Below are 11,389 nucleotides of genomic sequence, written 5' to 3'. Positions count from 1 at the left end.
CGCCAAACTCGAAAAGTTTTGGCCTGATTGCGTTATTTCTCCCTCTTAAGAACTAGCAGCAGCCAACTCCTACACAGGGCACTCTCAGGCCTAGTCCTTGCCTCTGGCTTCCACAAACCCCTCCTCTTCCATTTATCGGCACAGCCCACAGCACCCCGACCCCCAGGCTGCCAGGAGCTCATCCTTCCAAACTACCCAAATCTCTCCCCCTCACCCTCAGGCATCCATGCAAGTGCTCCTCACAGCACTGACCCCCTGAGCACACACATGAGCTGAGGGGCCTCCCATCACCGCCAGCAGCTCCCTGTGCACCTTGATTCTGGACTCCCCATGCTCCCCCACTCCTCGGCACAATACGACAATCTCTACATACATACCTGTTGACTAAATACATGACTGAACAGGGGGAAAATCATTGGCTTTTATGTGAAAACTGAGTGTCACTCTCCTCCCCTCAGCCCCGAGAACTCTTTAATTCAAATAAAACAATTGTCTGGGAGAGATAAATAAATGTACCCCAAAAAGAGCAGAAGCTATTTTAATCACTAAATCAAACAAGAGGAAATCTGTTCCAATGTGTGGGAAGGAAAGCATTAAAAAAAGGAATTCTAGAGCACCCCTCTCAGAACCCCATCTGTGGTGGTTCCTGAAGTCCCCATTTGAAACGCTCTGTGCAAAGAAAAGCTGCTCAGGTGACACGATAAAGAAAACAACAGTTCCTATTTAATGAGCAGCTCCTGAGTGCTAGGCACTACTCAATTTCTTCCAAGCGTATCTTACTTAATCCTTGTAGCTTACTTCATTCTTTGACTCTAGTCAGAGATATTATCCTTTTGCTGAAACACAGAGAATAACTGGCTAAAAGAGAAATAGTCATGGTATTACTATTAGGAATGGAGCAATAGCACAGCGGGTAGGGCATGTGCCTTGCACACGGCTGACCTGGGTTCAATTACTCCGCCCCTCTCAGAGAGCCTGCCAAGCTAACGAGAGTATCTCGCCCGCATGACAGAGCCTGGCAAGCTACCCGTGGTGTACTCGGTATGCCAAAAACAGTAACAAGTCTTACAATGGAGACGTTACTGGTGCCCGCTTGAGCAAATCGATGAGCAACGGGATGACAGTGATACAGTGATTATTATATGGAAGTAGATTTTTAGTGTGTTTATAGTCAGCAATAAGAGCAAGCACGAGAGACAGGACCGAAGGGCTGGGGACGCAGCTCAGAGGATGGAACACGTGCCTGGCATGCACAAAGGCCAAGGATTAATACTGGAGTACCAGCAAGTGTAGCACTGCGGGGCCCGAGTAACATCACATCACACAGACCCAGAACTGAACATGAGGATATGACCCACACAACTGGGTGAGTATTACCAGGAGTGGTCCCCAGGCCTCCCTGAGCAAATAATAGGGTGGCCCTAGAGGGAGGGGGAGGCACAGAACTAAAGGGTTCTCATCATTTTGTGGATTGCTTCGACTTCCTTTTGCCTCCCCTTTTCTTCGGCAACCCTTAATTTCTCATTCTTAACAGCTCTCATAACTCCCTCCCTCAGCCTCACCAAACCCTCCAACTCTCCACTTTCACCCTGGTCTTCTGGCTTTACTTTTACCATTTCCTGTGTAGTTCACACCCTACACAGTGTGTCTCTTCAACTAACTCTGATCAGTGTAAGTCCCTCTTCTTATCCTGCTGCCACTACCCACTGACCACCAATTCCCCTCACCACCATGATCAATCCATCCTGAGATGTTGACTCCTGCCAAGGAAAATCACCACTGTGATGGATGTGTCACAAGATTGCTTTTTCAGCTTCCTGTTTCAGCTGGGACCTCATCGCTCAGCTCCAGCATCCAATGACCTCCTTACTGCCAAGCCCTCTCTTCTCCGCTGAGCTCGTCTGGCACAGCTGACTGATACCTCCTGCCTTAAACCCTTCATTTCAGAGGTTGCAAATTGGCAGCCTGGGGATCCTACCACAGCCATGCTTTGCTTGGCTCTCCAAGCCCTGGGTTTTTCCTTTCTGTCTGCCTGAGCTGCCAGCATTGAAAGCTCAGTAGGTTTCAGGCTTCCTCTAGAAAACACGGGAAGATAGGTGGATAGGGGCACACCCTGCATGGCTCGCCCCTTGCCTACCTAGCAGGACCTCAAGGCTTTGCGCCTGCACCCCCAAGCCCATGCCCTGTTTTCCTGTTTTATGCACACACACACACACACACACACACACACACACACACACACACACACACACACACATCTTCATGCCCCTGTTCCCACCTTGAGCAGCATGCAGCCCCTTCACCACCCACCTGTTAGTTAAATCCTGCCTTTTCCAAGTTTCCCTCCCTAAGGGGTTTTCGTTGCCATGGACCTTCTACACGTCAATGCTTCCACTCAGTTTTTCAGAAGTTGACAATCCTTTATCTGTCCCCAGCAATGTTTTATATATATATATATATATGCACATATATATGTATATATAAAATCCATAAAATAAAAAAAATCGGAGTCGGGAGCCCCGTGCTTTCCACCTCTCTCGGAGCCTTCCCGGGCTCCCCCTGCACCCGTCCCCTGCTCCTCCAAGGACCTCCTGGCTTGGGTATCCGGCGGGCCGTCAGGAGGTCACGGTCTCGGGCGGGAGGGCGCGAGTGACCGCACCCCCGCGACGCCGGCGCCCCTACACGCTTCCCACCGATGGGGGACGCCCGCGGGCACGGGCGCACGGGAGCGCCGGGCGGCCGCGCTGCCAGTCGCGGTGGCACTCACCTGCAGCTAGGCGGGGCCGCTCACCTGGGCCGGGGCGGGGCCGCTGGCTGGAGGGGCGGGGCCGCACCTGAGCTGCTCCAACCCGCGGCCGACGCGGCCTCGCTCCGCCGCGGCTGCTGACGCGGAGCCCGCGGCCGCCAGGGCGCCCGGAGTCCCGCCCCCGCCCGAGGGGCACTTCCGGGACCGCTCTAGGCCGCACGGAGGTCCCGGCGTCTCGGTGCTCCTGCCGCGCCGGGTGGGAGGATGAGGTGGGGGTGGAGGTGCCCATTTTCCAGGTTTGGTGGCTCCAGGCTGCCACCAAAGCGCGTCCCGGATGTGGGCAAAAAGAACTGGGTCGGCGTTGGCGGGAGTGTAGGGGAGAGGCGGACAGGCTGAGGAGTGAGTCCCCGAAGTGCTCGCCCTGGGGAATGGGATAAGCCAGAGACCACTGGGGCACCTGAGATCTTCAAGAGAAGGGAAGGGGTGCCCACAACTAGGAGCCCTGATAAGGTCCACCCTCCCTGAGCAGTCCTAGTCCTGCCTGCCCGTCCGGCCACCGCAGAGACTGGGATGTCCCCCATCTGCCCCCGCAGCCCTCCTCCCCCTCCACACACAAGGTTACCATGGCCCAGCCTCTAGTGCAGCATCTGAAGGGCATCCTGCAGATGGAGGCCCGAGGGAAGACAGGCTTGTAACTGAGTGGCCCGGTCCCCACCCCACCTGTGGCTCCCACACGCTCAGCTCTGCTACTGCTCATGGGCAAAATTTGCCCCCTCCACGCCTCCTGCAGTCCAGTGCCCCTCAGGTGCACCCTGCTCTGCCCCTGGCCATAAGAGCATCCACATCCCTCTGCCAGGTGCCTGAGTGCCAGAGTGCCCATTCACCCTTGTCTCCCTACTCCTGCCCAAGCAACTTGGGCTCCGTGGGGACACAGTTCAGTCACCCCAGAGCACTCACACATAACCAGTCATGCAGGAGGAGGAGCACAAGGGCTGGTTCCCTTTTTTTCTCTCAAACTCTTGGGGTCACAGGAAGACCAGGCCACCAGCCTGGGCCCTCTGGGGACCAGTGGGGAGCCTGGACCCCACTCCGGGAGCTCAGGTGCTTCCTCTTCTGTTAAACCCCAAATTCCCTACCCCTCCATCCCCAGCAGACCCATGGCGCGCACACACACACTCACGCATGCACACACACACACACACACACACACACACACACACACCCTACAACCATTTTTTCAGCAGGAAGTTCATGGTCCTCAGAAAAGGCATTGTTGACATACTGAATATTATTAATCCATTTCATGGAGAGGGAAAAATCCAGGCCCAACGAGAATGAGAGAGGCCCATGGCGAAGCGCAGGAGCAAGAGGCAGGCTGGAGGTGGTTCCACACCCTGTGCCTAGAATATGGAGCCCACAGAGCAGTAATAGTCTGCATCATCCTCCGGCTGCACAGGGCTGATGGTCAGGATGCAGGCGTTGTGGGCTTCGTCCATGGCCACTGAGAAGCGGTCAGGGATGCCGGCGGCCCGGTGGTGGTCCTCCTTGGAGCGGTAGTAGACGAGGAGCCGTGGGGCACTGCCGGCACGCTGCTGGTACCAAGAGACTCCGTAGTCTCCGATGGTGACATGGGGGAAACTGAGTGTGCAGGAGAGTTGGGCCACTTGGCCTGGGAAGACGAGCATTGAATCTGGCTGGGACAGGGTTGGTTGGGAGACTGCGAGAGACAGACATGCTTAGGCCTGGTCTGCACCCCCTCCCTCCTGCCCCTTCCCCTGATGGTCTGGTCAGACTCTAAGGTGGTTCGTAGTCGGGTGTTCCCCTAAGGATTCAAGTTCAGCTGAGGGGACAACATGGGCAGCCTCTGCATCCTCTGCTGCCCACCTGATCCCCTGCAACCCCCTATCCTACTGGTTACACTGGTTTGTCCAAACCCTGGTGACAGCCTAGCTACCTCCAAGAAGCCTTATGGGCTGTCCCACCCTTTAGTTCAACTTCAGGCAGCTGGCTGCTGGGGACCTCCAAGGGGTTGTCCCTGAGGTCCTGCAGGGTAAGGACATGGCCACAACAGCTTCCCCAGAAAAAAACTCAAAAGTGGAAAACTTAAAACGGGATGAGCCCCTGTCTTCTCAGAGATTTCAGAGTCTGGAGGAATCCCAGTTCTCTAGTCAGTCACAAATGGGGAAACTGAACCCACAATGAGAAGTGACTTGCCCCAGGTATAGGACAGACTCACTTGCAGCCTGTTCTCCCCTCTATCTCAGTCCCTTCTAGAACATTCTCCCTACCACAACAATCCTCCCTACCACAAAAAGCCTTGAGCAGGCTTTTTGAAAAATGTTGTCCCCCACCACACCTCCCAGGTAAGCCAGGACCCTAGAGAGCTCACCTGCCAACACAGCCCCAGTCAGGAGTGCCCAACACCAGCGGGCCATGGCCGAGGCGGGAGCAGACAAAAGCGGTCTGTGAGATAGAGACCCAGGTGCTTCGGATATGGGGTGGGGAGCCCACTAGACCACAACAGGCATGCAAAGCAGCTCTTGACTGGAGAATGGGGACGCTGGCAGGGGCCCACTAGCAAGGCCTGATTTCCCCAAGCATCATGGGCCTGACCACACAGGGTCTTCCTGAGACAGGAGCCCAGAAACCTGAGAGTTATACTGGGAGCTGCTTCTATTGAGGTATGATTCACATCCTGTAACATGTGCAAATCTCAAGTATGTGACTTGATGATTTTACATATATATAATAATGATGATATGTCCTACATAATGATATATATATATCCCTGCAACCTCCACCCACACCAAGATTTAGAACATTTTTATCTCCCCAGAACTCTCCCTCCTGCGCCTCCCCCATCAGCAACAGCCTCCGCCCCCAAATGTCTCATAATTACCATTCTGACTTCAGTCCTCTTAGATCCATTTTTGCCTACTCTAGAACGTCGAATAGAGATGAAACGAGAGCATGTCTTCGTTTGTTCCTGCTGATTTTGTTCAGCATTGAGAGGCCTCTGCTTGCAGCAATGTTTAATTCATGCTCACATCTACATGTAATCCATGGTGTGGAGAAGCCACAATTAGTTTATCCATCTTCCTGTTGTTAAACCTTCGGGTGCTCGGCAGTCTTTTACCTGCCAGTGAGACTTCGGGGAACACATTCCTGGCAGCGCCTTTTGATGCACCAGTGTTCATATTTCTGCAGTATAGACACCCGGGTGTGGAGGTGGAGGCAGTCAGCAGTAGGAAGGCACACTTAGCTTTAGTGGATACTGTAGTGCTCCCGGCGTGTTTGTACCAAGACTCACCCACACCAGTAGGTAAGAGCATTCCAGTGACTTCATGTGCTCACCCCCAATTAACATGGACAGTTCTTAAGTCTACCAGACATAGGGAAGTTGACTTGGATTCGGAGTCAATCCACACTGAGACTCAAACTTAAATGCCAGCTCCTCCTTCTTTTCTTTTTTAAAGGAGAGGACCACATCGGCAGTTGTCAGGGCTTATTCCTGGCTCTGAGCTCAGGGATCACTCCAGGTGGGACTTGGGGAGCAATATGTGCTGGTGGGGATCAAATCACATGCAAGGCAAGCACCTTACCTGCTGTATTATCTCTCTAACCCGCTTTTCTTTTCTTTTTTTTTCTCTCTCTTGCTATGTCTCCTCCACTTGGGAATCTGTGAGTAATAACCACCATCTCAATGGCAACCATCTCCTAACCTAATGGTTTTTCCAAACCTAAATCATATCATTACCTATATCAGCTCCTTAGAGCCAGAGAGATAGCTCAAAGGGCAGAGTACATGTTTTGCATGAAGCCCAGATTCTGTCCCTAGTACAACATAGTCCCCTGAGCACCTCTGGGAGTGACCCTTGAGCACTGAGCCGTGAGTAGCATCACCAGGTGTGGACCCCTGCCCTGAACTCTCTCTTACGGCCTAGAGGGAGTTTTGTTGGGGGAGATTAAAAAACCCCTCCATGGAACTGGCTCTATTCCTAACAACTCCTTGGGGGATCTCTATGACACTCACGATAAAACAGCCCTCCTTGTGGCCAGAGAGAAAGAACAGCAGGTAGGGCACTAGCCTTACATGCAGCCAGCCCAGGTTCAACCCTCAGCACCCCGCTAAGCCCTGAGCACAGAGCTAGGAGTGAGCCCTAAGCAAGGCCGGTAGCCCAGAGTCAAAAAAGAGAAAAAGAGCGTTCCTTGGTGGCTCTGAAGACAGGAAGGCAGAGTGAGGGCTGCAGAGCCAGGAATGGTGATTCTTTTCCAGAACTTGGCTTCAAGCCCTCTTGAGCTGTATGCTGCAGACACCAGTCCCTGAATACAGTGGGACCCTAGGAAGCACATGCCTTTGCGTTGGGATAAGTGTGGGAATAGTTGAGTAAGCTTCTACAGTACTGCTCTGTTCCTGGAGCATGCTGAGCACAAAGGTAGCACTTGAATATGTATCAAGTGGGACCAGAAAGCACAGGGGCCAAGGTGAATGCCTGATAGGCAGTGGGCCCCCAGTCAGACACTTGGCACTGTATGGTCTCCCACGCAATTCCTGGAGCTATGTCACCCTACTGCCAGCATAACCAATGTGGCCCCCAAACAAATAAAAACAAGTGTTATCAAGAGCTTTCCTCACAATGTCCTTGCTAAGTTTTCTCTTCCCCATTTGCCAGATGGAAACATTGAGGAAAGATTTTCCAGAGGTGAAGAAGAGGGCTAGTGAGCAGCATGGAGGGTCTATTCCGCCTCCCTCCTTACTGCAGAACCTCAGGGCAAAGGGAGCTGTCAGAGAGGGACACCCCACACCCACCGAGCCTCATGGCCAGAGAGATGTGGGGGATCAGAGAGGGGACAGAACACAGGAAGAGAGAGAGAGAGTGGGGAGGTGGGAGGCGGGAAGGAAGAAATGGAATGAAGAAGAAAGGAGAGAGAGAGAAAAGTCAAAGGATAAACAGAGGCTCAAGGGGCAGAGAAACAGTTCAAGTGAGAACACAGGAAGAGGAAGAGAACAAAGTGTCAGAAAGAGAGACAAGTAAAGAGAGAACAAGGCAAGATGGAGGGAGACAGGAGGGCAGGAGAGGGAGAAACGGGGCACCCCACCACAGCCAGGAGGAGGGACAATGCAAAAACGGTGCGCGTCCCGGGCAACAGGGCGGTCTCTCCCACAGTTAAACGTACGTCCACCAGATGACCCACAGTTCTCTCAGGGTATTTACTCTGGAGCAACAAAAACACGTATTCACACACCAACCTAGAGGTGCTCGACGGTGTTGACTTTGCGTATAATCACTGAGACTGGCAACAGCCCCAAACAGAGCAAGAGGGATGAGCGACTGACCACGGAACATTCCTCACCGGGAAGAGGGGACACTCGGAGGCAGCGGCAGGCGTCCCAAGAGCAGTGCACACAGGGCAGAAATGAGACCCCCACAGACTTCATCCTGGAGGATCCCCTTCCTACAAATGTTCTGGGAAGGACAGGGGCAGAAAGCTGAGTGGTGGCTACCTGGCACTGCACTGAGGTCGGCTACCAACAGGCATAAAGGATCTGGGGCGAGGGTGTGTGTGATAATGTCCTGTAGTCAGACTGTGGTATTCTATGAGATTGGTCTCGGAAACACTGAAAGGGAAAGATTTTACCATGTGTAAAAGCGAGACCCTCCATAATCCTGATGAGAAAAAGAAAGACATGAGGACAGGGGGAGAGAGAGCAGAGGCTGGAGTGAGGCGGAAGCAGCAGTAGGGAAAAGGGAAGTTCTGGGGAACAGACCTTCAAGGTGGACGAGGGCCCCCCTCAGGCCTTTAGCCACAGGCTCTACCAGCTCACAGGAGGCTCTTGTGTTTTGGGATTTTCAGCCTGGGAGCTCTCTTCCCAGGGCAGGAGGGGGGGGGGTGGAGGCACAACAGGGTCCCTGGACATCCTTGACAATGAGGCGTGGCCGAGCTTCAGGGAAAGCGCATGGCCCCCTCCCAGCCTGTTACCCGGAGACTGGGAAAGGCATTTCCTGCCTAGCCCTCTGGGCAGCTCCCACTGCCATGGAGACCAGCTCCAAAGCTGGGAGGGCCTCTGACCCAGACAGACAGAGCCAGAGGAGGCTCAGGGTACCGGGTGAGCGGGAGGGACCCCGCTAAGCTGAGAAGTCCCGTCATCACCACCTGCCTCTCACACACGCATCTCCCAGCACGGACCTGCCCCGGAAGAGATCTCTGCTCCAGGTGCCTCTGCAGGAGGGAAGTGGGACACCAACCCCCCCCTCCGCCCCCATCCGTTGCCTCGCCTGCACCATGTTTGTCACAGTGATGTTTGGAGGTAAGTGAGGGGCCCCATCCCAGCAGATCGATGTGGAGGAGACGCTTGCTCCCCTTTGCCCTGGTAGGTGGCGGAGAAGGTGCTGTCGAGGAGGGGAGTTAGTGCAGGGAGGAAGCAGGGTGGGTCCTGAGAAGTTCGTCAGACTGCGGTTTTGGGGGGTGGGAGTTGTTTCATTGTTTTAGGGGACAGATGGGTTTTGACGCTGTACCTGGTCCTGCTCAGGAGCAAGTCCAGGCTCTGTGCTAGGAAGTTCCTGCTGGCGATGCTGGGGGGTGCCCTGGTTCCCAGGAAGGGAGCCCAGGCCTCCTGCATCCAGAGCACGTGCTCCAATCCTTCGGGTTATGTCTGTATTCCCCAGGGGCGGTGCAGGACAGGAGCCACACGCAGCCAGAGATCCTCAAGCTTTGCGCGCATTTAGGCATCTGAAGCTTGAGCCACAGTTGCCAGTTCCTGACCTTCTAGAGAGAGGCGGGGGCTGCAGAGGGGTCCGGGAAAGGCAGGGCTGGAGCCGAAGGTGCGAGGCATGTGTGGTCGAAAGTGATCATGCTCCTCTCTGCAGATTGGGTGCCAGTCCGATCCCTTAGCCCCATCCCCTGCTTTTGTGAGGGACAAGATGGAAGGGACAGAAGCTTCGGGATTGGAAACAGTGACTTACCACTGCCTCACCCCCACCCCACAGCTGGCTGCAGGGAGCTGGTGAACCCTTGGTGCAACCTGGTGACTCTCAAAACCCACCTGAAGCGGAGAGGGCAGGTGCCCCCAGATGGTAAGGCGGCAGGGAGAAGGGCAGGAGAGGAGGGGACAAGAGCCACTGGGCAGAGGTCCCAACCATGTCCCACCTCTTTCCCCCTGCCTCTGCGCCCAGCGACCATCGCCCTCCTGGCCGAGGATGGGCAGCTGGTGAGCCTGAGCCAGGGGCTGGAGGAAGGTGCATCCCAGGCCCCCACCATGGGCAGCTCCCTGCTGCAGGAACGGGGGACTTATGTCCTTGTGCAGGTCATCAGTAAGTGGGAACCACGTCTCTCTCTCTCTCTCTGCAGGGCAGTGGGTAGCCATACAGAGGTGACCTAAGGCCCTGGCAGCCTCTGCTTGGGCCAAGAAGTAGCACTCTTGCTTCCAGTGTGCTAACCTCACCCCCACCGGGCTGGCCCACAGGTCCGGGGGGAGCAGTCAGGGTGGGGGAAGCCCCGGTGAGTCTGAGTGGATCTTCCCCCTCCACAGTGGGGGAGGGAGGGGCACCCACCCGCTACGAGTCCCTGCTGGAGAACCTGGAGGACAGCCACCCGGAGCTGGCAGGTGAGGGGCCCAGAGAGCCCCGCGGTGGGGAGGGCAGCCTCTTCCCCGCCTCACACTCAGCTCTTCCTACCCCACCCAGAGGAGCTGCGCTGGCTGTCGGGGCTGCCCTCCCTGGGGGAGGCTCGGAGGAGGCGTGCTGGTGCTCGGCGAGGCCACCAGGAGCAAGGTCCCCCCTCACGGTCCCGAAGGATGGGTTCCCTGCCACCCAAGGCCCGGTAGCTGCGGCCAGAGGCCAGGTACGTTTTGTTGATTTATTTCTGGTGCCAGGGACAGAACTCGGTTCCGAGCCTCACGCAGGCAAGTGCTTTCCTGCTGAGCTAGGAGCCATACAGCTGGGGGTACACTCCCGTGTGCCGAGAGGCCCCGTCCCTCCCAGCATTCATGTGCACCAAAAGGATGAACCAGCGAGCCTGAACCTTCCCTACCAACCCCGAGCACAATGGGCTTGCTCAAGGCCTTCGGCTGTCCCTAGTGTCCAGGGGGTGATGAGGGCCTGGCACACAGCAGGAGCTTCATGCAGAGCTGTGGAAGGAACTCAGGGAAGGCCTGGCCCATAGCCAGTCTACACTGGACTGGTCTACACTGGACTGGTGGGGCCTGCTTTTCTGTCCCAGAAGGCCTCGTGACCTGGCACCCTGTGCCAAGTGGCAGAGCTGGACTCACATCCACCAGGGCTGACCGTGAACTCTGCCTCCGACCCGGCCCACGCAAACACTGTGCCAGCAGCGCTCCTCTTGCAGAATCTGGACTTACGAAGAAGTTGCATCAGCAAGACAGACAAGGTCACAGCCGTGACCTTAGACAAGCCTTGTGGTTGTGAGGGCAGCGGGGGACTTCCCCCAGAGGATGGAAAGCGGAGGCAGAGAGCAGAAGGGGAGATAAGTGTGCCTGAGACTCCGGCCCCCAGTCCCGAGACCTTGGGGTCAATTATAGCAGAGACCCCCCCCTCACTACCCAGAGCACCCGCTTCAGGGGGGCCTCCCCCCCACCCCCGTACCAGCCAACCCAGTCCACCCACTTTGTCTTCCAGGGTGCGT

At 55.6% G+C, this 11,389-nt stretch overlaps 3 protein-coding genes across 5 annotated transcripts in view; 1 reads left to right on the top strand and 2 right to left on the bottom strand.

Annotated features, from left to right (window-relative positions):
• ZNF70 (zinc finger protein 70) overlaps positions 1 to 2,918 on the bottom strand; it is a 42,870-nt gene extending 39,952 nt beyond the window's left edge. For all 3 annotated transcript variants that reach the window (XR_008627053.1, XM_004607578.2, XM_055118922.1), the window contains exon 1: positions 2,768 to 2,918. The gene's annotated coding sequence lies outside the window, so the exon portion shown is untranslated. The remainder of the gene's footprint in view (positions 1 to 2,767) is intronic.
• Positions 2,919 to 4,146: 1,228 nt separating this feature from the next.
• On the bottom strand, positions 4,147 to 5,263 carry VPREB3 (V-set pre-B cell surrogate light chain 3). The gene is made up of 2 exons (XM_055119623.1): positions 5,136 to 5,263; positions 4,147 to 4,463 (listed from the first exon to the last, which is right to left on the bottom strand). Exons 1-2 carry the CDS (start codon positions 5,179 to 5,181, stop codon positions 4,147 to 4,149), a joined length of 363 nt encoding a protein of 120 aa, XP_054975598.1. The 5' UTR covers positions 5,182 to 5,263.
• Positions 5,264 to 8,830: 3,567 nt separating this feature from the next.
• C11H22orf15 (chromosome 11 C22orf15 homolog) lies at positions 8,831 to 11,361 on the top strand. The gene is made up of 6 exons (XM_004607574.2): positions 8,831 to 9,056; positions 9,736 to 9,822; positions 9,922 to 10,059; positions 10,278 to 10,352; positions 10,432 to 10,588; positions 10,967 to 11,361. The coding sequence occupies exons 1-5, from the start codon at positions 9,032 to 9,034 to the stop codon at positions 10,569 to 10,571; spliced, it is 465 nt and encodes a 154-aa protein (XP_004607631.1). The 5' UTR covers positions 8,831 to 9,031; the 3' UTR covers positions 10,572 to 10,588; positions 10,967 to 11,361.
• Positions 11,362 to 11,389: the final 28 nt, after the last annotated feature.

The sequence above is a fragment of the Sorex araneus genome, chromosome 11, assembly GCF_027595985.1.
Source record: "Sorex araneus isolate mSorAra2 chromosome 11, mSorAra2.pri, whole genome shotgun sequence".
NCBI classification, from domain to species: domain Eukaryota; kingdom Metazoa; phylum Chordata; class Mammalia; order Eulipotyphla; family Soricidae; genus Sorex; species Sorex araneus.
The sequence above is the reverse complement of the archived record's forward strand: the minus strand, read 5'-3'. Positions and strand labels throughout refer to the sequence as shown.

Excerpts from the sequence above, each read along its gene's own strand:
- VPREB3 (XM_055119623.1), bottom strand. The coding sequence starts at position 5,181 with ATGGCCCGCTGGTGTTGGGCACTCCTGACTGGGGCTGTGTTGGCAG. Across the intron at positions 4,464-5,135 it reads GACTGGGGCTGTGTTGGCAG|TCTCCCAACCAACCCTGTCC; the intron begins GTGAGCTCTCTA and ends TGTCTCTCGCAG.
- C11H22orf15 (XM_004607574.2), top strand. The coding sequence starts at position 9,032 with ATGTTTGTCACAGTGATGTTTGGAG. Across the intron at positions 9,057-9,735 it reads TGTCACAGTGATGTTTGGAG|CTGGCTGCAGGGAGCTGGTG; the intron begins GTAAGTGAGGGG and ends CCCACCCCACAG. Across the intron at positions 9,823-9,921 it reads AGGGCAGGTGCCCCCAGATG|CGACCATCGCCCTCCTGGCC; the intron begins GTAAGGCGGCAG and ends CTCTGCGCCCAG.